The sequence below is a fragment of the Eschrichtius robustus genome, chromosome 12, assembly GCF_028021215.1.
Source record: "Eschrichtius robustus isolate mEscRob2 chromosome 12, mEscRob2.pri, whole genome shotgun sequence".
Classification (NCBI taxonomy): domain Eukaryota; kingdom Metazoa; phylum Chordata; class Mammalia; order Artiodactyla; family Eschrichtiidae; genus Eschrichtius; species Eschrichtius robustus.
In genome coordinates this window covers 85,940,014-85,966,916 of record NC_090835.1, presented here as the reverse complement: position 1 = coordinate 85,966,916, position 26,903 = coordinate 85,940,014, and the positions used below count along the sequence as shown (strand labels likewise).

Below are 26,903 nucleotides of genomic sequence, written 5' to 3'. Positions count from 1 at the left end.
AAACGCATGTGCACACAGGAGCCTGTGCAGTGGGAACGAGCAGGGGAGGGGAGGGTACGTGTGTGTCTGGCAGAGAGGAGGAGCATGTGAGCCTTGGCAAGAAGAATGAGTGCCCTGGAGAAGCAAAATTCGAGAGGAACAAAACTTGTGGATGTGTGGAGGGGCAAGTGGGTTGGAAGGAGATTAGGATGGTGAGAGAAATGGCCAGGCCCTGTTAGGGTAGAGGGAGCACTTTGGGGAGACCCCTGCTGGATGGGAGCAGAGCACAAAGGCAAGGGAGCTGTGGGGTTGCCGTGGCAACGAGACAGAGGAAAAGAAAAGGGTTAATGTAGTGAGGCTGCTGAGGAGCCAGCGACTGAGAAGCTTCAAGCCAGGTACAAACTAGATTATGAAGTAGAGATAGAAAATTATACGAACGAATGAGAGAGAACAGGGCCTGGCTCCGGGAGTACTGGAGACCCAGAAAACCCCGGGACTTGCAGAGGGGCAGGTATTTACAAGAGATGGGATGGAGTAGTGTTCTTCCCACCTGGGGTTGGTATCCACTGCTTCCTCCCAACCCCCCTCCCCTTCTCCCTCTCCCTCCGCCTACTGGCCTGTCCCCGCTTACACCGCCCTCACTTGTAAAGCAAGTGGACTCGACTCCCATCACAGCTAAGCCGGTCGGGGGGCTCAGGGGGCCCCCTGGGCAGGGCCCCCGAGGGGTCTGGGGGTGTCGGAGGGTGACGCCGGGAGCGGAGCTGCTGCCGGGACTGGAGCTGATGGCGCAGTTCAGAGACGCGCTCCTCTTTCTGGAGGAAGAAAACAATTGGGCGAGTGGGAGACAGGAAGTCAGGAAGGGCTGGGGGAGGGAAAGAGAGGCAGAGGACAACGTGTGGGAGACCAGGGGTAGACTGGCAGAAGAAAGTAACATGAGGCATGGGGGGGAAGAACAGGGAGAGCCGAAAGAACACAGCGGGGCACCAGGTGAAGGAAAGAGATCAGGGAGACAAAGGGGCTGGGGGAGGGGACACAGGTCCGTGCACACAGCTTCCAGTAACTCACGCACAGATTAGTGTCATCCCAGCTTGAGCACCCCCCAGCCTGACACTGCGCCGGCCCCTAGCTACAGCCAGGGGCGCAGTGGACACCCTGGGGACCTGCCCAGACCCCTCTCACTGGAGGGTACCCTCAGGCCCCGCAGCCAGCCACCCCCAGCCCAGGGCCACCCCTTCGGCTCCTCCGCAGGTCAAGCCAACCGTGCAGCTCGTGTTCCAGAGCCGCCTCCACCTGCGATTTTACCTGAGGCCGGCTCCACCCTTTCCCCTTCCCTGTCCTCCTCTGCTCACTCCCTGGCCGCTTGTCTCCTGAGACCCTCCCTTGGTAAACCACAGGCTCCCGAAGGCTGATCTCAGGCTCTCTGCCTCCAGAAGCCGGACCTGAGACGTGGGCCTCCCCGACCCGCCACCAGCCCTGCCTTCACCGCACACCTCAGCGATGATCTTCTCCAGTTCACGGTTCTCCTTCTCCAACAGCCGGGACTTCTCCTCCTCGTTGTTGTTGGTCGAGGACCCCGTCTTCATGGTGTCCTGCGCCTCTGACTGCCACTCCCCTCGGGTGATCAGCCTGCGCATCTGGGGTGGGGGTTAGGGGCATGGATGGCCGAGCAGGGACTGTGTCAGTGCTTAGCTGACGGTGGCTTGCAGTTGAAAAGAACGAAAACAAGAGGGACAAGCTGGGCCCGGAACAAGGGATGAAGTGGGAGGAGGGGACATGCGACGAAGGCGTGGAGGGGACATGGGCTGGAGAGGGTGGGAGGACACCCAGAACCGCACCTTGGGCACGAAGAGCACAACCAGGGTGATATAGGAGGAGAAAACTATGGCGAGAGAGGCAAAGGCGAAGGCCGCATCCTGCTGGCTGGACAGGATCATGGTGACCGGAGCCGTGATGAGGCACAGGACCTGAGGGCAGAACATGTTTGGGGTCACAGATCTGCCGGCTCAGACGAGAGCCGAGGTCTTCTTCCCCTGGGAGAGAGTCTATGGGGACAGGTTCCTGGGCAACTTTCCATTTGAAAAGGACCCAAAGTCAGGATCATCCTCAACTCTAGGTTGAGAAGAATGCCAAACAAACTGTTCCAACCCAGCTCCAGCTCTAGGTCAACCCCTCCCTCAAGGCAGGAGCTCCCAGGACCTCTATACACACATCAGAGTCCCCGAGAGCCAGTCCCTGGGCATCCCTGGCAGGAAATCTCGATTCAGATCCCAGCCTGTGAACCACAGACAAGTAACTTCAACTGTTTCTGCTTCCTCATCTATCTAGTGGGGATGCTAATATCCACTTCACTGGGTGGCCATATGAAAATTAACGTGTGCTTTATAGACTGTAAAGTGCTTAACAAATCCGAGACATTAAAAAACGTTTGAAGACTTCCACCCAACTGACCCCACATCTGGCACCTGATTCATCCCAGGCCACTCCACCTGGGTTGCTATAGTCCATCCCCAGGGTCGATGCCAGGGGTCCGGGGAGCTCACCGCCACATTGTAGATGGCCATGCCCACAGCCCGGTGGTCGTTGATCTTCTCGGTGGACACGCTCTTGGTCTCATAAGCAAGAAAGATACCCAGCAGCAGCAGGAGCCCCTTGTAGCCATAGAAAATGCCTAGGATGGCAGGAAAGGGTCACGCGGGCGACAAGACCTTCAGGCCACACCCACTCCCCTCCTCTCTGTGGTCTTCACCTGCGGCTGCTCCTCTGATCACCCCACAAGGAAAAGGGGGCTCCTCTCCAATCCACCCGTTCTGACCTAGCACACCCCTCCCCGTCTGCTGCCCCCACTGTCCATCCAACTCGCCCCGACCTCACTGCTTCCTCTTGGGACTAGGAGCCGAGTCGCACAGGACGATGCTGGTCATGAGCAGCTGTCAGCCAACAAAGGCCTGGGCCCCGCACAGTGTCTCACTCCCTTATTCTCCAGGTGGGAAGACGGCTTTCCACGCTAAGCGTAGGTTTGCCATTTGTGCTCATAGGTCAGAGCGATGTTAAAAAGGCCAAAGGGGGCCTAACCCCTCACAGCCCCGGTCTTACTCCAGGGAGCTGACCAGACGGAGACGGTGTCAGGTCTGGAGATGAGGGTGAGGCATCATCACTGATCCCTCTGATGAATGCAAGCTCTGCCTCATCCCTGCATTAGACCTAAGCTCCTCACGCGAAAGACCAACTCTCCCCATTCTCAGAAAAGATGAGTGCAATGACAAACAGGAGGACATGCGCTCCGGGTGGACGTGAGCTCTCTGCCTCTTTTTCCAAAGACACGTCTCCCTCCAAAGCTACTGTCCCTGCCCCGCCCCACCTCCTGCCTTAGTGGCGTCTTCCCCCCACATCCCACACACCAAGCCACGTATTCATCTTCTTGGAGCTGCAGTGCTCCAGCTGGGGCAAAATAGACACGTCAATATCTTCCTTCGGTTCCTCCTTGGCAAAAGTCTAAGGGAGAGACAGGGCCACAGGAGAGATGGTTGCCATCCTCCCCTTCCCACCTCTGCTCAATCCCTGACTCCCAACTCTGCCCCCTCTTTCTGATGAGATCCTCAATTCTGATGCCAGATCCCACTCTAGGTCCGGGAGCATTTGCCTAAACACCTTAAAAGTGCTTGTTCCCTCGCTTTCCATGATATCTGAAGTCTGCACGTCCTGCCAGCTCCCCACCACTTCCTTACTTCAGATGAATCCAGAGCCTCTGGTGGGGCTCCCTCCAGGAAGGAGGTAGAGCTGCTGAGATGCACTGGGCTGGAAAACACCTCCCACGAGCGGCTCTTCTCCTCAAGACCACAGGCAGCCCCGGAGGCCCTTCCACCAGTGAGCCCCCCTCGGCCTCCTGACCACAGCGCCTTCTCCCAAGCGGTACCTCAATGGTCCGGTGCAAAGGGTCCACGATCTGCCAGATGGCGAGGGTGAGGACGTCCATGCCCACCAGAAGGCCCACCGTGGCATACAGCTTCCAGGGCTCCAGGGTCTGGGTGAACACACGGAGTACAGGCGTGTTGGGGTGGGGGGGTCCTCCAAACCACGAGAGCCAAAGCGCTAGGGACCGAGGCATCGGAAGCAGCTCACCTTCCTCCACTCCTTCTTCTCCTCCTTCTTTGTGAAGACCGTGTGGACCCACCAGATCTTGGTGAACATGGAGCCGTAGCCCAGGCTAAAGCCCAGACCCAGGAGCCAGAGGCGGGCCTAGGAAAGGAGAGAGGGCAGGAAAGAACAGGGCGGGGCAACAGGTGGGACTGTGCCAGGATGGGGCAGGCTGTAGGAGGGGACAGATGACAAGGCAGGCAGGACGCAGCCAGTAGGGGGGCCGGGGGGGAGGGGAGCAGCGGGGTGGCGGCGAGTCTCCCTACCTTGCACAAATTCCTCCCATCCACCTTTGCTACTTTGCCACCTGGGTGATCGTGCTAAAAAACTCTGGGTTTTAGTCACTTCTGACTGTTCTCCAGTGCCTACAGGTTGCAGCCTGAACACCTCCAGATGTGGCAAGAGACCTTTCACAACACGGTCCCACCCAAATTCCCAGGCTCATCTCCCCCCAGGCCCTCACCTGCCCCATGCTCCAGCCCTGCTGAACTGCTCATTTGCTCGCCCTCACCCTTGAGCTACTCTCTTTTGTGTCTTTGCTACCCACAGGATGCTCCCGCTGCTCCTGGAGTAAACATCCTTTATTTCTCCAGCTGACAAAATCCCCTGCATCCTTCACTATTCAAATGCCGCTTTTTGTGAGGTCCGCCCAGCTACTCGGACAGTGAGCTGCTTTCTCTTTGCTCCCACAGCAGATACCTCTCATATGTCACTGCAGCTAATTGTCTGCTCTCCCACTGCATTAGGTCTCACTGGGGACAGAGAGCCTCTGAGGAATTGTAGGTGTATGTGTGCGCAAATGCCATGTGCATGGATGCACGATCAGGACAGGCACAGGGCAGAGGAGAGAGAAGGAGTAAGGAGGGGCAGGGAAAAGGGTGGGTGTTTCCCACCAGCATAAGAGAGAACCATACAAATATTGCTGCTGAAGCAGCCCCAGAACCTTCCACATACCAGGAGTCCCACAAGGCCTCCTCCCTGTGTGAGAGCGGTCCCTTCCCCCAGCTCTCCTTGCTGTTGGTTCAGAGCCCCGCCTGCGTCCTTCCAAACCACAACTAAGGCTCCCACGGGAAGTCCCCAGTTCTTGTTCTCAGCCCCCATGCCACGGACAGGCCACCATTGTCCAAGGGTTCTCTGCGCAGACCCCCTTCCTTCGCCTTCGATACCTTCCCCCTCCTCTCTGCAAGACATGCCATGGCAACCTTGGAACTGACAAGTGAGCTACAGAATGAAAACTTCTGGAGGCACAGAAAGAAGGCATGGAGCCAGACAGAGACCAGAGGGGCGATGTCAGGAGAAGGAACTGGGACAAGGGTCAGGGAAAGACAAGGAGAAGGACAGGCAGGGGACGGGGCATCACAGAAGGTGCTCCTGAGGGGCTGGGAGAGCCATGCTCTGCAAGGGACCTGCCACCCCCTCCTCACCTGGCAGACGAAGGGGAACTGGCTTCTCCCGATGTGGTAACCATCCAGCCCGAGGGGGAAGACGGCAGCTAACGCCAGAGAGCAGCCCACAGCAGTCAGATTATTCAGGTTGGGCTGTGAGTTCTGGATATAACTAGGGCAGAGGCAGAAGGGTGGGAGAGGGAGAAGAGCAGAATTACCCCTCCTCTCCAGGGAGGCTCAGCTCCCCAAACGCCCTACGAGGGCCTGACCCCAACCTCAGGGCCGGGGCAAAGGAAGGCAGGCTTGGAGCAGGCAGCGGAGCCTCGAGAGACAAAGCCAGCTGGGTCATGGCGGGGCTGCAGAGGGCTTCCTGCACGGGACCCCTCCATACACAATCTATTAGAGCCGCACACTGTGCTACCCGGTCCCAAAGGCTTTTTTTTTTTTTCCATTAGTTGCTTTGGAGCAAGGATGGGAGTTATAGCTGGTTTCTCCTTTTTTGTTCCCATTGGTCACTGGGAAAGCAATAATTCAGAGTGGAAACCTCAAGGATGCACCGCCTCAGAAGCCACACAGTTTCCTTCTCACTCCCTTCAAGCAAATGACTGTTATCTTGGAGAAGCAGAAAGGACAGGGAAATGTCAGAAGAGAAACTTACCGGACATGGGAGTTATAGATGTTAAAGGACAGACAGACAACAGCTAGGACAATGCCCAGGCTGGAGAGAACGGATACGGAGATAAAGAGTTTCTGTGACAGGAAGCGGAACGTCTTGATGACCAAGGTCTGGTCAGCTGGGGGGGACCCTCCTGCATGGCACAGGGGAGGGGGACGAGAAAGGAGGGAGGACAAAGGGATGAAGGTGGGATGGGAGAAAGGGAAGAAGGACAAAGCTGCTGATGGGCACCCAGGTCTTAGCTCTGAGGACAGGAGGCCCTAACTGCCCTGAATAGGGGCCGCTGCAGGTCAAATGCTCTTTGATGCTGGGGCTCTTAGGAAACAATCAGAAATGAGACTAGAAGATGGGGCTAGAAGCTGAGCTGTATCACCGAAGTTGTAGAGTCTTTTTTTTTTCGTTACTGTTTGTTCTTTATGTTTTTCTGTCCTTCTTGCGGCAAAGGAAAACGGAGGAGAAAGAAGGGGATACTGAGAAATAAATTTTATGAGGTCTCTTACAACTCAAATCAAAAGCTGCAAAAGACAATCATAGAATCATGAAGCTAAAGGCCCTCAACGTACTGAGTCTGGCCTCCTAACCTCAGAAGGAATTTAAAAAAAAAAAAAACTGATCCGTGATTTTACTGCTGGCAGGGTGATATTCCCAAAGGTGTTTTTCAGTTATTATTAAAGGGAAGCTCAAACTTGTCAAAGAGTTCACAGAAAGGGAAAAAAAAGACTAATTTCAATTTGCTTAGCTTTTTTTAAAAAAAGCATAATTTAGGCCATGAAGCATTTATAGCAATACAGAACACTGTCCTAAATTCAAATTATAAAAAAAATTTCCAAACTCCACCAGTACTGAGAACTACTAGATTTCAGCTGGGCAGGGCAGATGGCAGCTGTCTTCCACGGCTGTGTCTCCCCTCCCTCCTTAAGATGCCAAACCTTTGTTTGATCAATAGAGCCCTCCTTTCGCCCACCTCGAGTATCCTTCCCATTTCCTATCATTTAGCTCACCAAGCACACAAAGAATATAATTGCTTCCTTTTTCTCTTTAAAAAGCACATTTCAGCAGAAGACAATTCAATGAGGTTTTGCAGCCTCTCCTACAGTTTAAGCAAGCATTTTCCTATCAAAGCTGAAGAGGCAACTCTAGGATTAAAGTAGCTGGTTTAGATACCTCAAGTCACCAGAACATCTGGGAAACCCAAATGTAGTTGCCATTTCCCACCCCCTGCCTCTAATCCCCAGTCATTCCAGCAATGTACTATTTTTAAGAGTGCACTGCTACCAACCGCCTATTCCCTCTCCAAATACACCAGTCTCCCCTACCCACGTCTTGGTGGTTTCATTCCCTTTCTCTGAACCCCAGGCCCTGGCCCATCTCCCGGCACATTTCAACCTAATGGCACCTACCACCCCACCCTCATTCAAACACCATTTTTCTGAATTGTTCAGAGGGGTTGAAGGAAAATATAAACAGGATCCACTTACCAATCCACTTATCCGTTTTGGACCAGGAAAGGTCATCCTTGGTGCTGTCATAATAGCCAATCTTCTTGTAGCTGCCACCTGGATGGATGATCATAGAGGGAGTGACCACAGGTAGGTGAAGAGCCAATCCCAGGCATTCTCAACCTCCCGCATCCCTAAAGTAGTTCTCTATGGTCGTATCTGATTTTCCCTTCACCTGAGCCCCTGAAGGATACTTGGGAGGACCTGGGGGTCACTTGAATCAGCAATCTGACTTAAAAGCACTATAGGATGGATTCCAAGGCAACGCAAACAAAGAAGAATATGTTATATGCTTAAAGCCCTTCAGTGAAGAAGGCTGTACAGTTTGTCTGCCGCCCATTCCACAGGCTCACACCTCAGCAAGATGTCTCTCACTGTGATTCTGGCTTCTAAACCTTTCAACGTGTTTCTGCTTATTCTCCCTCTCATGATAGACAGAATCACAGGATCTATTTTCCCAGAGGCTTTCATTTTAATTTTAGAAATTTCTCTTCCGTTGACTTGGCTTCTAATTCCTTAGACAAGTTGCATCTGCCTCTTAAAAAGCCACGAAGTGAAATTCAGTCACTCCTAAGATTTCTAGAGCTGCCCCAGTTACCATAACTCTCCCTTCTAAAGCCAATTCACACCCCTTTGACCATGACTGAAGTCTATTCCCTCTTGTCCTGGTTACAAAGAAGATCTGAGAGGGTGTGGGAGGTGGGGAGAAGGAAAGAAAGAAACTTTTCACAGGAGGCCAAGAAATGGTTCTTTTGGCCCTGCTCTAAGAGGCTGAGAGGGGGGTGGAGTTGAAAAACTAATTCAGAAGTTTTGCAAGTACGTGAAGTGTGCTAAGGTATAAGAAAATACCATCTAGAAAAGCCAAACTATACGTACTACAGAAAAATTAGAAATAATTGTTTACAAATCAAGGGAATGCAATGGATTCCCTTTAAAAATAGCAGGTTTCCCAGATTCGGCTTTTCTTGAGTCCATGAGTGCGCCACTAACAATTCACGAACCCCTCAACTCAAGCCACCGAAGGGAAATCTTTCAAATCAAAATGGGGGCCACTGGGGAAGGAGAGTGGCTGTTTTCAATCTGCATGCACAACCACTGCAACTTAGAGAAACCCACCCATAGCTAAGCTTTTTATTATCAATACTATTACTATTATTATTATTTAAAAGCTTGATGAAAACAATTAGGAGAGCGGGCAGGAGGTAGGGAGGCACCAAGGCAATCTTTTGATGTCTCCTCCTGGTGTTCTCCTCCCAGGCGGTGTCCTAGCCCAGCCCCAGCCTGGCCCCCGACCTCCGCGTTCCCTCACGCCCCTGTGCTCACCCTGCAGCTGCTCGATGAGCGTCCACGCCATCCGAGAGCCACTGGCATCAAACACCACATGGCCCTGAGGGGGAGAAACATGTGGAGGAAGGCAAAGCGATAAAAGCAAGAGCAAAAAAGAACATCAGGAACTCTTTGAATCCTTATGTTTTTGATGTAATCGAGCTTCTGAATGAATTCTATTTATGGCATTTGCCTGCATATAGGACATACCCCAGATGCCTATACCCTAGATTTTAGAAACATTATTCTTTTGAAAAGAAGCTTCACCCAGGAGATTTGAATGGGAAAAATCCCCAGGTAGAGCACCAGGGGACCTGGCTTCTGGCTGTGTGACCCGAGAAAGCCACCAAATCCCTCTGGACGCTGTTTTCCCCCACTTTAAAAGGAATAAGTAGATGATCTTTCAGGCTGTTTCCTCTTTTAAAATCCTATAATTTTCATCTGACTCATAAATATCGGGACTGAAGAGCAGTGAGGGGAGAGGTTGAAAGAAACGGAATATACCATTTCCCTTCTAGCCTTCTGTGGGGTTTTCTGGTTTGGGGGCTCCTACTTCCCTGGTCTGAGACCGATTATTGCAGAGAGGTAACTGAGAAAGACAGAATGCATGTCTCTAGGAGAAGGAGCTGGGAGGGGTCTCTCTGGATGGGAGGACAGAGGCAAGTGAGGGGTTGCTGTAACTCACGGAAACACCCTCGAAGGACGAGGAGTTCATTGCCCGGTAGATTTGGTCTGTTATGGTCTGGTTGTTGTAGTTGAAGTCTTCCAGGCGCACCCCCGAACGGCCACCCCCTCCAGACGTCTTGTTCAGGGCCAATGCCAAGGCCCAGATGGCATCATAGGCCAGTGGTGCCTCCTGGAAACCTCCCGTCTCCTCAGGGTGTCTTTTTAGTCGTTTGGTCAGTTTCTCCACAAACTCCTGGGACGTCTGGGGAGGGAAGAACAGGAGGAAAGGATTGGAGTGGGGGTGGGCTTCTGATTCTGCTCCAGCACTTTGACTTGAAAGGATGGTTTGTGTTCATGTTGTCAGATTGAGAGTATGTACATTGGACATCTTTAACTATACCCACGTGTCTGTCTTAGATCAGAAGCTACTAGACTAGAGCAGGAGTTAGCTGGGTCCGATGGCCTCAGTGTGCACAGCTGCTAGCTCAGAACTGCAAACAGAGAAGTTTAATAAATAGATGCTCTGCATAATGAACAGCAAAGGATAGAAAGCAGAGAGAGGGCAAAGCAAAGACCTGGCTGCGCCAGTGAAGAGTGGCAGCATTGGTGTTCTGTCAGCCTTCAGACTTTCCCAATAGAGCTGACGCAGGAACTAACAACTCCTCCAATTCTGAAAGAGCCCGGAAAAGGTGACACCACAGCCTTCCTCACTCTGTCAACCAGGAAGATTTTTCTTTAGCATGCTAACTTCCTGCCAGCCTCGTGTGCTTTCAGTTCACTGTCTCTTGGAGGGTTTTCAGAAGACTTGGGACTGCAGAAACACCCTTCACACATTTGAAGTCAATTATTCAATCCCTATCCACACCCTTCCCAACCCTCCGTCTTTTTTTCCCAAGAAAGCTAAAAAGAATAATAGCTCCTTTAACTCTGTCATGAAATGGATCAAGAGACCTGAATTTCTATACCTGGCAGTAACATTGTTTAGATAAATGACTGTAAGTAAATTGCTTCAGTTTTTGGAAATGTCTTCCATATAATGGGGAAAATCACTTCTGCCCTTCTTTATCTCCCAGAAACTGTACGAGGAAAGGTTCAGTGGCCACCTCTTGGCATGGCACAGGTAATACACGGGGGCACTACACAACTCTGTTTAGATTTGGAATTTATTAATATACAAACATACTCTAATGAAGGAATGAATAGATGAATGAAGAATAAATATAAATCTTTGTTCCTGGTGCCCTGCCCTCTTTTCCTTCTATTCAACTTTCTGGAGACACGGGGGAGTGGGAAATGCAAAGGACGGGCAGTGTGGTGCAGTGGAAGCAGCCTGGGCTTTGAAGACAGGCAGGCCTGGGCTCTACTCCCCTTGAGGACAGGACCAGGTTCCATTCTGCTCTTAAACCTCAGCATCCAGCACTATGCCCAGCCCATTCTGGACAAATAATAAGTGTCTATAGATTAGGGCAGTGAAAATGCTCTGTTTGGTGGATACATGTCATTATACATTTATCCAAACCCACCCAATGTACAACACCAAGTGAGCCCTCATGTAAGCAATGGACTTTGAGTGTCAATGATATATCACCGTAGGTTCATCAGCTATAACCACTCTGTTGGGGAAAGCTGATAAAGGGGGAAGCTATCAACGAGTGAAGCAGGGAGCATACAGGAAATCTCTGTACCTTCCTCTCAATTGTGCTGTAAACTTAACCTGCTTCCAAAAAATTGTCTTTAAGAAAGATGTCCATTGGATGGATAAATGGAAGGATGGCTTCTAATTCTAACTAATCCACCTACCTGCTATATAATCTGAAACAAGTTATTAAACCTCACTATGTAGTTATTCAGCTTTAAAATGGGAATAACATTAACTACCTTGAAGAGTTATTATAAGGATGAAATAACAACATGTATAAAATGCTGGGTATAAAGTAAGTTACATTTTCTCTTTCAACTCCATCTTTGTTACTAATATTGAAATCTATAATTCCAGCTCAATATTTCAAGTCCTGAATCTCCAACTGTCTCTAAGGCATTTGTAACTATATAATCAATAACCTGAAATTAAAAGTATCTAAGAATAAGCTCTATTTTCCAACACTCCCCAGTATATAAGATTGAAACTTTAGAACCACCTTAGACTCTTTGAAATCTCCAAGTCCTCTTAATTCTTTTGTTGAAATGTTTCATTAATATCACCACTCCTTATACAGAATAATGTTAATCATAATAATAGCTAACATTTATATTGTCCTTACATATATCAACTTACTAAATTCTCAAATAATCCAATGAGGTAAATACTATTATATGCCCATTTTAGAAAGAGATAAGGAGACTAAGGCACAGAACAGTTTCACTTGCCTGAAGTTATACTGCTAGTACGTGGAAGAGCTGGGATTCAAAGCCATTCAAAGTCCATACTCTTCCAACTACCCTACTGTCTCTGTAAGCTGAAATGTCTCTCTCCGAGAGCACCCACTGACAGACAGCAGCTAGCCTGAGACTTTCTGAGTAATCCTTCAGCCTCCAAGTCCATCCGACCTTCAGTTCAAAGTAAACACTGCATCCGAAAATCACCCAGATGGGAAGAGAATCATCTGCTCTGCATGTCGCCGTCCCCTGCCTGGATCCTCATATCCTCTGCTGGCTCCAGGTCACCACCGCTAACACACTTGGCCACTGGGGGCACCACTGTCCCCACCCATGACTAAAATTACCAAAAAATCTCTCCCCTTTGGGTCAGCAAAGATGATTGTAAATTTTCAAATGTAAATGTTACAAGGCGGCTTAAGGAAAACTGAACAACACAAATTCCGCAACCCATAGAAATTAGTGAAATGACCAAGTACAAATTTACGATCCTAAATTTTTAATAGCCCTGTCTGGCTGTCTCTCTGTATGAGAACAGGTGCCCAACGGTGATCTAAAATGTGTATCCTGAGGTAGATTTTTATTTTCTATTATACCCAGGTCTGACGGGACTTCTATCCCAATCAGAATCTACTGACAGTCTTACCCCCAGGTGTGCTGCCTCGTACCTGATCTCTAGTACAGCTCCAACCCAGAGCTACTTTCCTCCAAAACCACTCTAATCCACTCTCCCATATCTGGCTCCTAAAAACTCTTTCTCTAAACCAGAGTTTCTCAATCTCTGCACTAGTGGCATTTTGAGCAGGATAATCTTTTGTTGTAGGGACGATCCTATGCGTTGTAGGTTGATTAGAAGCATTCCTGGCCTACTCATTAGATACCAGTTGTGACAACCAAAATTGTTCCTAAACATTACAACCTCTGATGGAAAACCACCGCCCTAAGAGTCCCCAAAGTGTGTTCCCCAGACCAGTAGCATCTACATCCCCAGGGAGCCCATTGAAATGTGAAGTCCCAGTCCCCACCCCAGACCCACTGAATCAGAACTTCCAAGGGAAGAGCCCAGTTGTGGTTCTGACAGAGGCTAAAGTTTGAGAACTACTGATCTAAACATAAGGCCATCCTTACAGAGTGAAGGCAACTCTGCTTCTCTTCTAAATCTCCTTGGCTCTGGGCCGTAGACTCGACCCTTGCTTCTGGTCCACTTCTCCTGGTCCTATTTGATTCATCTACAACCTCTTCTCTAGTCAATTGTTAAGATGGCATCTACCTTCTGAAAAATCTTGGCCTCTTCACCTGGCATTTTAGGCTACTGAGCATGCCTAGCAATAGCTCTAGACGTCAAAGGCAGACACCATCTTTCTCTAGAGATGAAGAGCCAGAAAGAGATCCTCCAACTCATCCTGTTCAAAAGCCCAGAAGTCCCCCTACACCCCCAACCAAATCCCTGTGTCCTATCAGGGGCTCCTCTAGTTCCCTGCTATGGGGCAGAAGCCACTATTGGCAGGTTCTGGGCTCAGGGTACCAACAAACCTTTCTGGCTTTGATTACCAGCTCCTCTACCTCCCCAGGTTCTCAAGGACAACTCACTTCTCAGGTGCTCTACAGGGAAGTGATCGTGCAGAACTTTTCCATGGTATTTTTCAACCAAGATCCCTTGGAAATGTCCCAGGACAGTATCCATGATCAGAGTACCTGTGGCAACTGACCTGTCCATCACAATCCACTGCAGAATAAACTTCCTGAATTTTATTTCTCCCTTGCTCAAAAACTGTCATCTGCTAAACAGTGTTAGCTGATAAAAGTACAAGCTTGTTAGTGAGACTTCAGGGTTTTCCATGGGAGGTGATAGAGCAGAGGGTTTGGAGTTAGATTCAACTAGAATTCAATTCCAGCTTCACCACTCAGTAGCTGGTGACCTGCAATAAATCACTTAACCTTTCTGAGTCTCAATTTCCTGGTCTATAAAATGGAAATGAAAAGTCTACATTAGAGTATTGCAATGAGGATCACTGAAATCATGTATCTAAGCTCCTGGTTTACTACATAAAAGTGATTATTACTACAACTTTTTAAAAATAAGATATTAGGGTGGCTTTACAGTCATTCACTCGCCCCTAGCATGCTCTCCAAAGCAGGTATTCCAGACCAGGGGCTACACTTGGAATAATAAGCAGACACATAGGTTGCCCTGTCAAGCTCACCCAAGATTCTCGTACTCTTTAAGATGCAGTGCAGAGCAAGAAAGGGGTCTCCCCGCCACACCACGCCCTACTCACTTGTGCCCCTCACCTGTAGGCTGATTCCCACATCAGAGAGTGTGTCTTTTAGCTCCAGGTCTGTCACTAACCAGCTATCTGGGGTTAACAGATTTCAAAATCCCTTCTACATCTAAAATTCTAAAAGAGAATCATTAAAAAAGCATCAGGAGCCAAGTTAATTGAGTATCAGTCAGGAGTGAATATTAAGCAACTCTAAAGTGCTCTGAAGTCACCAAGAAAATAAAACGAATTTTGGCCCAGGAACAGCGCTCCTGTAAAGGTGTGCTTGCAGATACAGCATCTATATTATCATTAACGCCTCTCCCTCATTTGACTTCTTGCCAACTGCTCCTTATTTCCATGGTAACAGCTCTGCAACTCATCAGGGGCCCACTGAACACACCACTCTCATATCTCTCTCTTCCCTGCCCAAGGAAGTCACAGCGGAGGTGGAATCCACAGGAAACATGATGCAAACAAGTTCAGGGTGGGCAGAGGTCCCTTGCCTTCCTAGACCTCCAAACTCCATACCTGTTCCCCTCACCTAAGAGACCCCTTCAGTCCCCTCCACCTGCCCAGGTGCCAGCTTCCAAGTCCTCACACACTCACCATGTTGGAAATGCTGCGGGTGTTGGCAGGGTTCAGCATGACAATCTCAGTGGTGATGTGGCCCTCCACCGCCTCGGTCATCTCGTCCACTGTGCAGTTGATGGACGGGTCATAGATCTTGAACCAATTGTCGGCATACCACCCGATGAGGAACCAGACGTACTTCTTCCCGAAGAGCCGCTCCTTGTATACCTGAATGCAGAGGAGGAGGAGGGCTGGGTCTTTGTTTTGTTTCTTTGTCTTATCTCACTTGACACTATGCAGCCTCTTCGGATTCAGAGAAGAGCAGAGAATTGAAACAAGAAATCTACAAGTCTGGGGGTAGCAGGGAAGGCTGGACTACTACTCCTTCTAAGTGCCTCCCCAGCCTCTATTTTTAAGTGGTCTTTTCCAGCCAGACAGGAAAGATGGGATTCACAGGCTCTTCCAGAAACACAAAGCGATAGGAAAATAAGACCTGGAGAGAGTGTCACATGTGTGAGAAGACAAGATGTGGAGTCAGAGCCAACAGACAGGGATTTCGTATTAATCCTCACCTCCGATCATTTGTTCAGAGATGCAGAGGGGAGAGCCCAGGAGACACCCAAGGCAAAGAGCCCACCCAGTGCCCCTCCATCCTCAGATTCCAACTCCACCTCACAAAAAACTTTCCGGGCTTCGGTCTCATAGAAAAGTCCCACGATGATCCGGGCGTCTTGGCGCTACAGAATGGAGAGAGAACAGAGCTCCTGAGGGATGCCGGAAGGGACTAAGCCAAGCACTTTCACAGCTTTGATTTCCTGCCCCAAAGTGCTTAGTGCAGGGTTCTGTCAATGGGTAGTAGATAAATGTCAGCTAGAAGATGGAGCTAAACTTCCCCAGGAGACGCTACTGCCTCACAGAATCGAAATTATGTGACACGATGCAGGTGTTAGCTAATGCTACAATGGTAATAAATTGCAATAGATTAATGTACCAAATCAACACATTGTACTTTTTTTTTTTTTTTTTTTGGCCATGCAGGCATGTGGGATCTTGTGGGATCTTAGTTCCCCCACCAGGGATCAAAACCATGCCCCCTGCAGTGGAAGCACTTGAAGCGCAGAGTCTTAACCCCTGAACGCCCAGGGAAGTTCCAACACGTTGTACTTCTTAAACTTACACAATGTCATATGTCAATTATACCTCAATACCAAAAAACAAAAACAAAACAAAACCTGTCCCTGCCTGACTCTCCTTTCCAACCCACCACTGTTTTCCCCACCCAGACCCTTGCAGGCTGGGCCCATCACCCCCTGCCATCCCACCTTAAGGTTTTTGACGGGCACAGCTGGATCTGAGAAGAAACTCTGACGGAAAGTAATCTCGATTCCAGCCTCCTTTACCCGTTCCTCCAGGTCATCCAGAGTCTTGGGTGGGGATGAGGAACAAATAGAAAAGACACAGGGTGCTCAAAGGAGTAAAGACTGGAGGTGGTACCGAGGGCTGCGTTCTCAGAGCAAAGGAAGAGCGGTTGTGAAGCTCCCTTCAACAGCCCCGTCCCCGGTGGGGAGAGTTCGAAGGAAAGCATCTGGGGCCTTAGGATGTAGCTTCCAGCTGGGAAGGTGCTTGGTGAGCCCCTCCTGAGGATCTGTGTCCAGGGAAGTCACCCCATCACCCCACTCCTACCTGACAGCAAAAATGGGGGAAAGGAAAAGAGAGGAACCAGAAAAGACGAGGCAGGGTCTCGTACAGGCAGGATGATGTCAACCTCAAGAGGCAAGTGGGCAGACAGACAAAGGATCAGAGAATGTCCTGAGTCACTGAGAGAAGGTTGGCGGAGGATTAAAGAGCCACCAAACATGAGAGTGAATAGAGGACCCAAAGCACAGAATTACAGAGAGGGAGCAGACTGTCTTCTCTGGGTACAGAGTCAGGTATTTCCTTTCTTCCTCCACAAATCTCCCTCTTCCCCTCCACCTCTCCTTGCACGTCCGCATCTCGGAATCAATTACCAGACCATGTACATGCACGCATCTGTCTGCCTCTTTCTTCTCTCTTCTCTCCTTCTCCCTCCGTCCTCCCTCTCTGTTCCCTCTCTTCCCTTCACACACGCCCACCACCCCCCTGGAATGCCTCTGGAATCTACTACTTCCCTAGGTTCTTATCTCATATTCTCTCCCTTATCTTGCCTCAACTTTAGAGTGAACCTACTTTAATAGAACTGGGTCACTTGGAATCTCTCTGTCTGCGGGACAGAGCATCAAAGCAGGAAAGAAAAAAATCCTAAAACCAGAAAGTTGGAGAGGGTCCCGGAAACTCAACTTGTTCATTCCTTTGGCTACAGGAAGAACATGCACTTAACCCACTCGGAGTGTGTTCTCTTTTGATAAAGAATCAAGGTCTTTGCCCCGCAAATGAATCCCGTGTCACATCTCCCTGTGCTGGGGTTTGAGCAAAGGCTCCCTTCACCCTGTGCCTCCTCACCGAGGTGAAGACCTCAGTGGTCTGCTGGATGGTGGCGATCTTCTTCCAGCCCCACTTTTCGAAGAGTTTCACCCGGGTAGGATTGTGGAGTGTGGCTGACGGATGAGTTCGGAAGAACGTAGGAAAGCGTTGCCGGTTTGACAGGGCCGGTGAACTGGAGCCATAGGAAAGCTACGAGAGATGGGGACAGGATGACGTGTTCATGGCAGCCTCACTAAGAGCTGCTGAGAATTCCTTCAACCCTTCCCCGCCTCTGGGATTCTCTCTCTCACTCTATCCCAGCCTCCCTACCTCTGCCCAAGGAAAAGTGATTCTCAAAAGCCCCCTCCGTCAGGGTGCCCTTTCACTGAGCTGACTTCCACTCCTTCTGATGGAGAGCAGGTCAGCTGCAGCCCTGGCAGGCCAGTGTTGCTAGGAGGCCAACTAGCTCAGGTCTGCAAAGGACTCTGTATCTCGGAAGTGGGTCCGCTGTGGTCCGCAATACACCCCCTCTGTAGTACAGCCCAGGGGACAGCCCCACCTTCTGGCCCCCAGGGCCTTGCTTACCACAATGAGGTTCCACATCCTGGCAGCCTCAGCCACGAGCGTGGACACGGAGCTGCAGCCAGGCATGAGGATGATCTTGATAGGGTCATTGTAGAGCAGCTCGTACAGGTACTTGGTGGCTTGGCCTGGGTCACACTGAAGGAGGAGGGAGGGGATGAGGGGAAGCTCCCCCAGGGCTCCTCCCCTCCCTGCAACACCTACTCTTTTCTTTTCCCCCAACAACCTAGTTACTTCCCCCACTACCCATCCCTCTGCTGAAACCCTTTTGTCATTATCACCATTTCTTCTCCTTCCTGAGTCTCCTTTCCCCTCATTTGTGAAACACCCTTCTCTGTCTTTCACCTGGCGCCTTACCCACACCCTCTCCTGCACACCCCCCATCAGTATGTATGCAAACGCTGCCTTCCCTCCTTTCAGCGCATCCTCAGACATCCCCTAGCCCACCTTCGCTCCATCACCCCGCCCCCTTTCCCCAGGTTTCTATGCTCCAAACATCTGTGAGTAGAAAAAAGTCTGCAGGAATATGAATAAATTTTTCCTCAAGTCCCCAGACAGCCTCCTTAAAGCCATATTATGAAGAGTCCTCCCTCACCTCTGCAAACTCCCTCTCCCACCTACTATTTTTTCTCCCTCTTCTTTTATCAGGGCTAGAGATAAATAAACAGGAGAGAACAGGGACAAGACCACCAGGGGGTCCTGGCTCAGCGGATCCATGTCCTCCTGCTGGGCTCTGACATTTGACGGGTGCATTGGGAAAAAAAGACATTCAGGGATGAAAGGGGGTGGGGAGAAACAAGGATGAGGGAAGAGCTGGGGAGAATAAATAGAATGGGATGCTCAAGAAACCAGATGCTTTTAGGGGTGCCTGAAAGAGAAGAATGGAGCTGGGAAAGCAAACAATGCAGAGAGCTTGAGAGGAAGGCGCGAGGGGAGGAGGGGAAGTGGGGGCAGGAAGAGCCAGCCACGGGGCTCCCACTGCCTGTTCCCCTCCTGCTGAAATATGACATTTCAGAAGCTGCTGGAGCCCCAAACGAAGTGGGGAAGAAATGGAAGCCAGTGGGGAGCCAGGGCAGAGGGGACAGACAGGAGACAGAGGGGACTGGGGAGGGTGATATGGGGGTGGGGGGGCAAGCAGAAGGAAATAAAGAAGGCCCCCTAGTGCCTGCTCGCTTCCCACTGAGGCCTGACATTTGGGACACGGTGGGAAGTTGGAGAAGGGGGAGCCAGGGGAGGCTGGCCCAAAGAACCAGCTCCCTGCTGCCCGCCCACCCACACCCCTGCTAAGGGCAGTGCTCAGTGTCTGCTCAACTGCGTGTTTGGAAGGTTCTGCATCCCTCCCACTTGGGCATCTTTGTGTATCTTTACCATTCTCACGTCCCACCTTCCCGCATCTATCACTCCAGATCCTGCCCCCAGCTTCTCCCAAGTGCCCTCTGTGGCCCTCTCTTTCTTGTCTGAAGAGAAGGTTAATAGGAACAATGAAGACAGATAAGAACACATGAGATACAGGCAAACAGGGCAATGTACGCTACTCCAGTGTCTCTCCTTCTGTTTCCTCATTCCTTCCCGACCTTCTCTTACACCCCTTTCCCCTTCCACGCCCTATTCATCACTGCACATCCCTTGGGCCGCGTGATTCTCACCCCCTCTCCAATAGACTTCCTCCGCTGCTCTCGCAAGGAGCAAGGATCCGGATTTGCAGGCAGGAAACGACACTTTCCAGTTTGTCTGCCTTTCCATCTCCCCCTCGCTGCCTCTGCTATTTTCTCTTCCAGCCCCCCTTCTCTTGGGTCCTCATCTGCTCCCCAACACCTCCAGGGAATCACCTGTCATGGTGCATGAGTTTGAGCTCACACCCAGGGCTCCCCTAGCTCCCTTCAATCCCCTATTCTAAAGCCTGCACATATCCCTCCCTGTCCCTCTCCCCATACTCCCCCCCCCACCCCCATAGCCAGCTACCTCTCTTGCTCTCCTAAGCTTGACTCCTCCATGGGATCTGACCCTCTTTCTCTTCCTACCTCTGCTACCCTAACTAATTCTTTTCCTGTGCCCTGCGGCCCTTCCTATAGGCATCCTGGGGTTAGCTTCATGGGATTTTGATTGGAAAAAGTGCACATCCTTGGGACTCATCCCTGACCAAGGATTTAGAATCTGTATTTTTAACAAACTCCTCTGGGGATTCTTAGGTACACTGAAGTTTGAGAATCACTGTAAAAGCATCAGAAGGGATTCAAAGTTCCCTAAGAGTCCTTGTGCGCTCTTCTCCCCAAGCACCCTATCGTCAACCCCGCTTCTGCCCCCTCCTTCCTCACATACCTGTATCTAGGTGTAGATTGCTGTTCTAAAGAACGAATATAAATCCTCAGTCCACCCCAGGTGTTAGATCACCAAGTGCTCCCCTCTGTACTCTTTCACTCTCCCCCAACCCCTTAAGTCTCTGGGGCCTCCTATGAGAGAAGATAGATTTGAGGTCCCAAATCACCTTCCTTCCTTGTGCCACATCCTTCCCCCATACTCCCAATCATTCATGTAGGGGACAGGGGTGGGAAAGGAATCTTGCAGGACTATCCCCTACTACCCCAAATTTTCTTACTTTCCCCCCTCTCCCTCTTCCCCACCCCCCAACCCTACATCCCATTTCCCTTCTCACATCTCAGAGGCTACAGTGCTGCAGGGAAGACACTTAGGAGCCGAGTTCCACACGATGCCCCAGGGTCTCTCCCCAGGGTCTCTCGCTGTCCCCAGCCCTCCTCCTGGTCCCCTTCCCCACTGCCATTCTTTCCTGTTCTCTTTCTCTTCCTTGAGTCCTGACTCTTCACCATCCCCATGCTCTGCGGGGGCTCCTGTGTGGACCTCTAATCCCATCATTTTCCTAGTGCCTCTGCCCATTCCTTGACCATTAGCCTTCCCCAACCACAATATGCCACGTAGTCTCACAATCCAGGAATCTGCGACAGGGTTGGGGATGAAGGGATGAGAAAGAGTCAGGTAGGGACCACAGCTACCTTGCTGTTTGTTGTGCTAAATAAACTAGAGCGCTCAAGTCCATCCGAATTTTGCTCATTGGGTCCCTATTCCTTCCAGCTCCAACCTGCTGCCAAGATTTACCTTGTTACCATGGTAAATGTAAACCCCAGATCCAGCTCCCGCCTCATTCCTTCCATCCCCCAACCCATCCCAGGGTTAGTTTACTCCCTGGAGGAACTGGATCAGCTTGTACCCTAAACCCACCCCCAGTTTCTCCAACCACCCCCCACCCCGACACTTCCAAGGGTCTCCAGGAGCAGAAGGGTCAGCCTTGCAGCGTGATTAACCACCTTGAACCCCTAGACCCTCATTTTGAACCTCCAGCCCTTGAGACTCTCCCCGAGCTCGCACACCCCCAGCCTGTCTCTTGCTAGTCACACGTGGGAGGGGTCTGCCTGGCAATCCCAGAAGCGACTCACACTAACGTACATGGAGCTGGCCCCCTGCCCCCCAAGCCCTCACCTCCCACCCACTCCCATGTCCGGGGCTACCTTGCTGTCGTGGTGGATGAGCTTGAGCTCATAGTCCGGCAGGATGTCCCTGCGGCTATTCACGTCCTCCAGCGCCATCTCCACCGCGGGCTGGCAGGCCTGGCCCCCCGGCCAGCCCCCGCTCATGGGAAACAGCGCCCCGATGTACACCGCGCGCCGTTCTGAGGAGGGGTGCGGGGGGACCCGCGGGTGAGGCCGCGGGAGATGAGGGGAGTGGGAGGCCCACACCGGAGCCACCCCCGCCGCCATCACCACCAGGAGCGGCAGTGGCCACCCCAGCCGGGGAGAGGGGACCCCCGGACCCATGGCAGGGGGCGGGGATAGCTGCTGGGGGAGGAGGAGGAGCTCAGGGGGGACACTTCTCCCGGGGAGGGCTGCTGAGGGGATGTCGGGGAAGCGCCTCCATCCCTGGTTTTGTGCGGAGGAGGGAAAGAGGGCCTCGGGGAAGCAGGGGAGGTTGGCTTCGTAGGGCCCCCACGGCTCTAGCTCCCGCCACCGCCACCGCCACCGCCACCGCCACCGCGGACTCTCCTCGCGGACTGACTGACCGACCGAGGGGAGGAGGAGGAGGAGGGAGATGCGGGGCTGGGAGGGGGCTCTGACGTCAAGGGCGGCGCGCGGCAGCCGGGGTTGGGGGGGGCAGAGTTAGGGAGGGAGGAAGCGGGCGGGGATGCAGGCGAGCGCCGCTGTGGGAACCACAGTGTGAGAGGAGGGGAGGAGAGGGAGGATGCGACCCCTAGGGTGAAAGAGATGGACGAGGAAGGGAAGGATCCCACCTAAGGGAACACGAGTGGAGGAGGAACGAGGCGAAGGGGCGTGCCGGGGGGGTGGCGGGGGGGGGGGCTGCGGGAGGCTGAAGCTGTGAGGAGCGAGCGATGGGGGAGGGGAGGACGAGAGTGGGACGCGAGAGAAAAGGGGCTGGCGCCTAAGCGTCCTAATGCGGGTGTGAATAGATGGGGTGAAGGACTGAGGGTGGTGAGGGAGAGGGCGATGGGAACGGTTTTGGAGAGAGAGGGAGAGCTGGGTGGGGAAGAGGGAGGGCTGGGGTACAGGGAGAGGTGATGGGGGTAGAGGAAGGGAACACGGGGCTCGGTGGGCAGAGGCTGAGAAAGGGTGGTGGAAGAAGGAACTGAGGTAAAAGAGAAGGGGAAAGGCGTAGGGAAGGAAAGGATGTGGGGAGGAGCTGAAGGAGGGAGAGTGAGGCCTGGCAATGGGTGGGATGGGTGGGCCAGGCTGATGGAGTCAGCAGGTGAAATCCTAGGAAGGGGGCAGGCAGGGAAAGGTTCCAGAGAAGGTCGGAAGGAACCCCACAGGGGAGGACGAGGTGGAAGCTCCGGGTCTCCCAGCACTCTGCCGCCCCCTGCTGGGGCTCTGCCATTTGGCAGAAGCGGAGTCTGGGAGGAGGCGGAGCCGAGGGGCGTGCAGCCAAGCGGGGAGATGGGAGGGACCGCAGCCTCGCAGAAATCCGGGACTGGAGGCTGGAAACAGGTAGGGAAAGAAAGGGCCAGCCGCGTACTGGGGTGGGTGGGGGAAGGTGGGGGAGGAATGGGAAGGATGAGAACTCATAGCCTAGGGGCAGAATCCCTGGGGGTGGAGGGTGAAGAGTGAAGGGTAAGGGGATTGCAGTGCACGCGATGAGGGTTTCTGATCTCACCTGAGTGTGGCGTTCGATTCACTGGCAGCAGGAAAGACGGGGATCAGAGAGGAGTTACCAGTGGTGCCCAGCTTCCCAGGCCTGATCCCCAGCCCCCTCCCACACCTGTCCATGCCGAAGAAGACCGGGGCGGGGTGGGGGGGGAGCAGAAGCCTGCGTTTCTGAGGGGAGGGTGCCTGGGGATAAGAGCAAGGTGGGGCTGTGGGTCAGGACTTGTTGGTTTTCTTCTTTTATTTCTCATAGGACAACAGAATTTGAGACAGGAGTGCCAACAGCTAAAACATGGGCAGATCCTGGTTTTGTGGAGCCTAAATATTATAAAATTTGGGGGTCTCTCTTTAAGAGAAAAAAATTACAAATGCAATTGATTTGAAACTATTGCTGTTAAAATATCTTACTTTTGCAATTTTTACAAAAACCTATGACCATGTGAACACATTATTAGAACCCTCTATGTTATTCGAGCACAAGAAGAGGCCTGTGTAAGTGAGGAACCCTGGAGCTTAAAGTGCATTAGCTTCATAGTAAATCCACCCCTGGCTGGGAGTCCCACTTTCCAGAATGGAATGGTAAACTACAGAATGGTAAGCAGAATAATTAAGTGAGGAGAGCCAGGTCCAAGGATCTTGAAAGGTAGAGGGTCTACAAAGGTAGAGGAAGCATGAAGTACGCCTGCATCCCAGGAGAGAAGACTGCAGAGGAAGAATCTGGGTGCCCAGGAAAAGGGGAAGTTTACAGAACTAGATGGAAAAAAAAGGGGGTGGTGGACACAAGACAGATTCCCTTGGGGAATGATGGAGGTTGTCCAGGAGGTATAGAAAAGGACTGTCCTCTTCCCACCCCATCCCTGGGTTGTCCTTAATACTCTGACAATTCTGCCCCCACTTTTAAGTCTTTTAAATTTTTACCCTGATAATTTTCCACCCCGGACAGTCTTTTCAATCTTATCGATTTTTCTAAATATGATATATGATTTATTGCTGAGTCTTTACAATAATTCAGGTATATAATGAAGGGAGAGGCATCAATTCTAGAAGAAGGTTACGCATAGAAAGTTCTAAGTTTCGAGAAAGGAACTGAGGCTGGGGAAAATTGAAGTAGTTAAACCTTAAGAAGGGTGATGGAGGGAGAGATTCACAGGAAAGGAGAAAATGTGAGACCCAAGGATTAGGAGCATGGGGAAGATATTAAAAAAGAGAAAAGCAAAGGAAGGAAGCCCCCAGCATAGATAAAGTGCACACGGGGGACTGCAGCAGGAAGTTTGAGGCAGGTGGATGGAGGAAAGTGTTAAGCATTCACCTCTGCCTCCGCATGCCCCCCATTTTGTATAGCACCCTATTTTTCCCCACTTCCCACCCCACTCCCATCCTCTGACAAGCGTCCTCATCTGCTGCATGCAGGCAGCTGTTCCCCTCACCCTGGCAGTGGGGCTTGGGGGTGCTCCACTGGCCCTGACTACAGATGCTCCGGGAGCTGCCCACCAGATGGAAGTCGGAGTCACACCGGAAATCCACCCGGGCTCCGTCCAGAGCTGGGAGGTCCCCACCCGTCAGGAAAACCTTCCCATTTTCCAGGGTCAAATAAGACTTGGAGCAGATTCGGACTGTGGAGACAGGAAAATAGAGACAGGCGAGTTGGAGAAGACTCCTTCCCCTTAGGGAGCAGGGAGGGGGCTCAGATTTGAGTTTGGGTCCACAAGCATCCTACTCTTCAGGAAATCAGGTGTTAAAAGGATTAGCTTCTCTAGCTGCCACTCCTCCCTTAACCCTGTAAGCATCCACACATTCCAAAAAAAAAAGAAAAGAAAAAGAAAAAGCATTTCCATCCTAGGAGCCCAAGATGGAGCTATAAGCACATAAAATGGGACCTCTTCAAAGTCAGCTACAGTGGGCGGTTCTTTGGCTTTGAAATGTGTGGATGTATGTAACTTTAGATGCACAATCAGATTTGCCTTATTATAGTTGGCTTATACTCATGATAAACTGGGTTTTAGTTTGGGGGTATATGGTCTCTCCGTTGGAGACAAGTATTCGAAAATGTGATGAAATCATTTTAGAATGTTTTTGCATAATCTGCCACTAATAATCCTCAAAGAGACTAACTCACAAGATGAATAACCAAGTTATTTTCTCAAATGGGCAGTGGCCTAATGAAGGGAGGATGAAATGAAATGTGCAGGCTGCTAACTTTGCTGCCTGCAATTGCACACAGCAAAGCCCCTCTTAAATAGTAGTCGTTCAAAAATGTACTTGTGAATTTAGTTACACTGGATTTAAAGTGCTGACCTGCAAGCAATGATGCTAAGTTTGAGACAGGAAGAAGAATTGGCTTGAAGAGGAGAGGGGCTTTGAGAGGCTACTCACCACAGCGGCTGGGTGTGTCCATATCTGTCCAGGAGCCGTTGGCCAGGCACTTGCGGACCTTGGGCCCCACGACCTCGCGCTCCCCCCGGCACACATACTCAATCTCATAGTCCACGGGCAGGAAGTTGATAGCCTTCACCTGGTCTCGAGTCAGGCCCCTGTACCTGATGCCGCCTTCCCAGGGCGGGTGTATGATCTGGCAACCTGAGGGGTGAGTCCAGAGGCAGGCGGAAAGAGAGGGATGGTGGGGAAAAAGGAAAAGGCAGAGTCAGCAGCGGGAGGCAGGGGAGGGTAGGGCGTGGTCAACGGGCAGGTGGAGGACAAAGGGGATGGGATGAGGTGCGAGAGGGTGAGAGTGGGGAGGGGTACAGACCCTAGGCTGAAGGACACAGCGGAATGAGCCAGGGTCAAGGAGCTCACAAGTGGGAAGGGAAGGGTGCTGGTTGGGGTAATGGAGAAAAGTAACTAAGAAATCGTGAAAGGGTATGCTATGCGAGTGAGTTTGGTAAGAAAGGCTAAAGGAGAACCTGAGTTGAATTAGGATGAGAGGAGGGGTGGGGGGTCTTACAAGGCCACCTGGGCAGCAAGGTGGGACCAAGGAAAAGGCGGAACGGAGGTAGCAATGGGGGGGGGGGGCCCAGAAAGAGGGGCGGGGTTGAGGGAATAATGCGGGGTCACAGAAAGGGGGCCTAGTGTGGTACCGGGGGCCAGAGAAACGGGTGCTGGGTAATAATGCGGGGTGATGGAAAAGAGGTCAGGAGTAGTAAAGTGGGGCCGAGCAGACGGGCTGCCAGGCCGGGATGCTACGTAGGGCCGACGGGATAGTAGAGGGGATGCGAGGAAAGGGGGAGTGGAGTGGAGGGGTGCCCGAGGTCGCCGGAGAAGGGTGCACCTTCCGAGGTGGCGTTGGGGGTCTGCGCCCCGCCCGCGCCCGGGGGGCGGAGGAAGAGTGGCGCCAGCGGCAGCAGCAGCAGCAGCAGCATCTGAGTGAGAGGCGGCCGTGAGGACCGGACCGAGCCCCGCCGGCGCTGGCCCGGACCCGGGAGGCGGCCCGGCCTCCCTCCGGTCGCCTCCCGGACTCCAACCCGGCTCAGCCCGGGGACCCGAAAAGCGCCCCGTGGAGGAGGCGGGGGCGGAGCCCGGCGCGGGGTGGGGGGAGAGGAGGAGAGAGAGCCTGTCCCCACCCTCCTCCTGCCTCCCTCGGCCCCCCCCACCCTCCCGGGACTCCACCTCTCACCACCTCCTCTCCCCCGGCCCCCGCGGCTCGCCGGAGCCCGGCTTCCCCACGCTCCCCGGATCGGCCGCCTCGCCGCTCCCGGTTCCTTCCCCGCCGCTCCTCTTCTCCCGCGGCCCCGCGGCCCCCCGACCCCCGGCTCGGCCCTCCCCGCGCGCCCCTCTCCAAGCACTGCCTCCCCCGGGCCCTGGCTCTTACCTCGGCGCGCCGGCCCAGCTCCCCGGCTCTCCCG

At 52.1% G+C, this 26,903-nt stretch overlaps 1 protein-coding gene across 1 annotated transcript; it reads right to left on the bottom strand.

Annotated features, from left to right (window-relative positions):
• Positions 1 to 615: 615 nt before the first annotated feature.
• GABBR1 (gamma-aminobutyric acid type B receptor subunit 1) lies at positions 616 to 26,903 on the bottom strand. The gene is made up of 22 exons (XM_068558444.1): positions 26,870 to 26,903; positions 26,330 to 26,420; positions 25,438 to 25,641; positions 23,075 to 23,095; positions 21,421 to 21,581; positions 17,903 to 18,037; positions 17,357 to 17,527; positions 16,198 to 16,299; positions 15,547 to 15,612; positions 14,912 to 15,103; positions 9,685 to 9,927; positions 8,997 to 9,060; positions 7,653 to 7,730; positions 6,157 to 6,307; positions 5,538 to 5,670; positions 4,099 to 4,215; positions 3,893 to 4,000; positions 3,378 to 3,471; positions 2,520 to 2,647; positions 1,815 to 1,943; positions 1,470 to 1,613; positions 616 to 791 (listed from the first exon to the last, which is right to left on the bottom strand). The coding sequence occupies exons 2-22, from the start codon at positions 26,418 to 26,420 to the stop codon at positions 618 to 620; spliced, it is 2,706 nt and encodes a 901-aa protein (XP_068414545.1). The 5' UTR covers positions 26,870 to 26,903; the 3' UTR covers positions 616 to 617.

What these genes read in the sequence shown, in the direction of transcription:
- GABBR1 (XM_068558444.1), bottom strand. Translation starts at nt 26,420, where the DNA reads ATGCTGCTGCTGCTGCTGCTGCCGCTGGCGCCACTCTTCCTCCGCCCC. An exon ending in GAAGATGAATACGTGGCTTG is followed by an intron (nt 2,648 to 3,377) that starts GTGTGTGGGATG and finishes CTGCCATCCTAG; the next exon opens with GCATTTTCTATGGCTACAAG. An exon ending in TTGTGCTCTTCGTGCCCAAG is followed by an intron (nt 1,614 to 1,814) that starts GTGCGGTTCTGG and finishes CCCCCACCCCAG; the next exon opens with ATGCGCAGGCTGATCACCCG.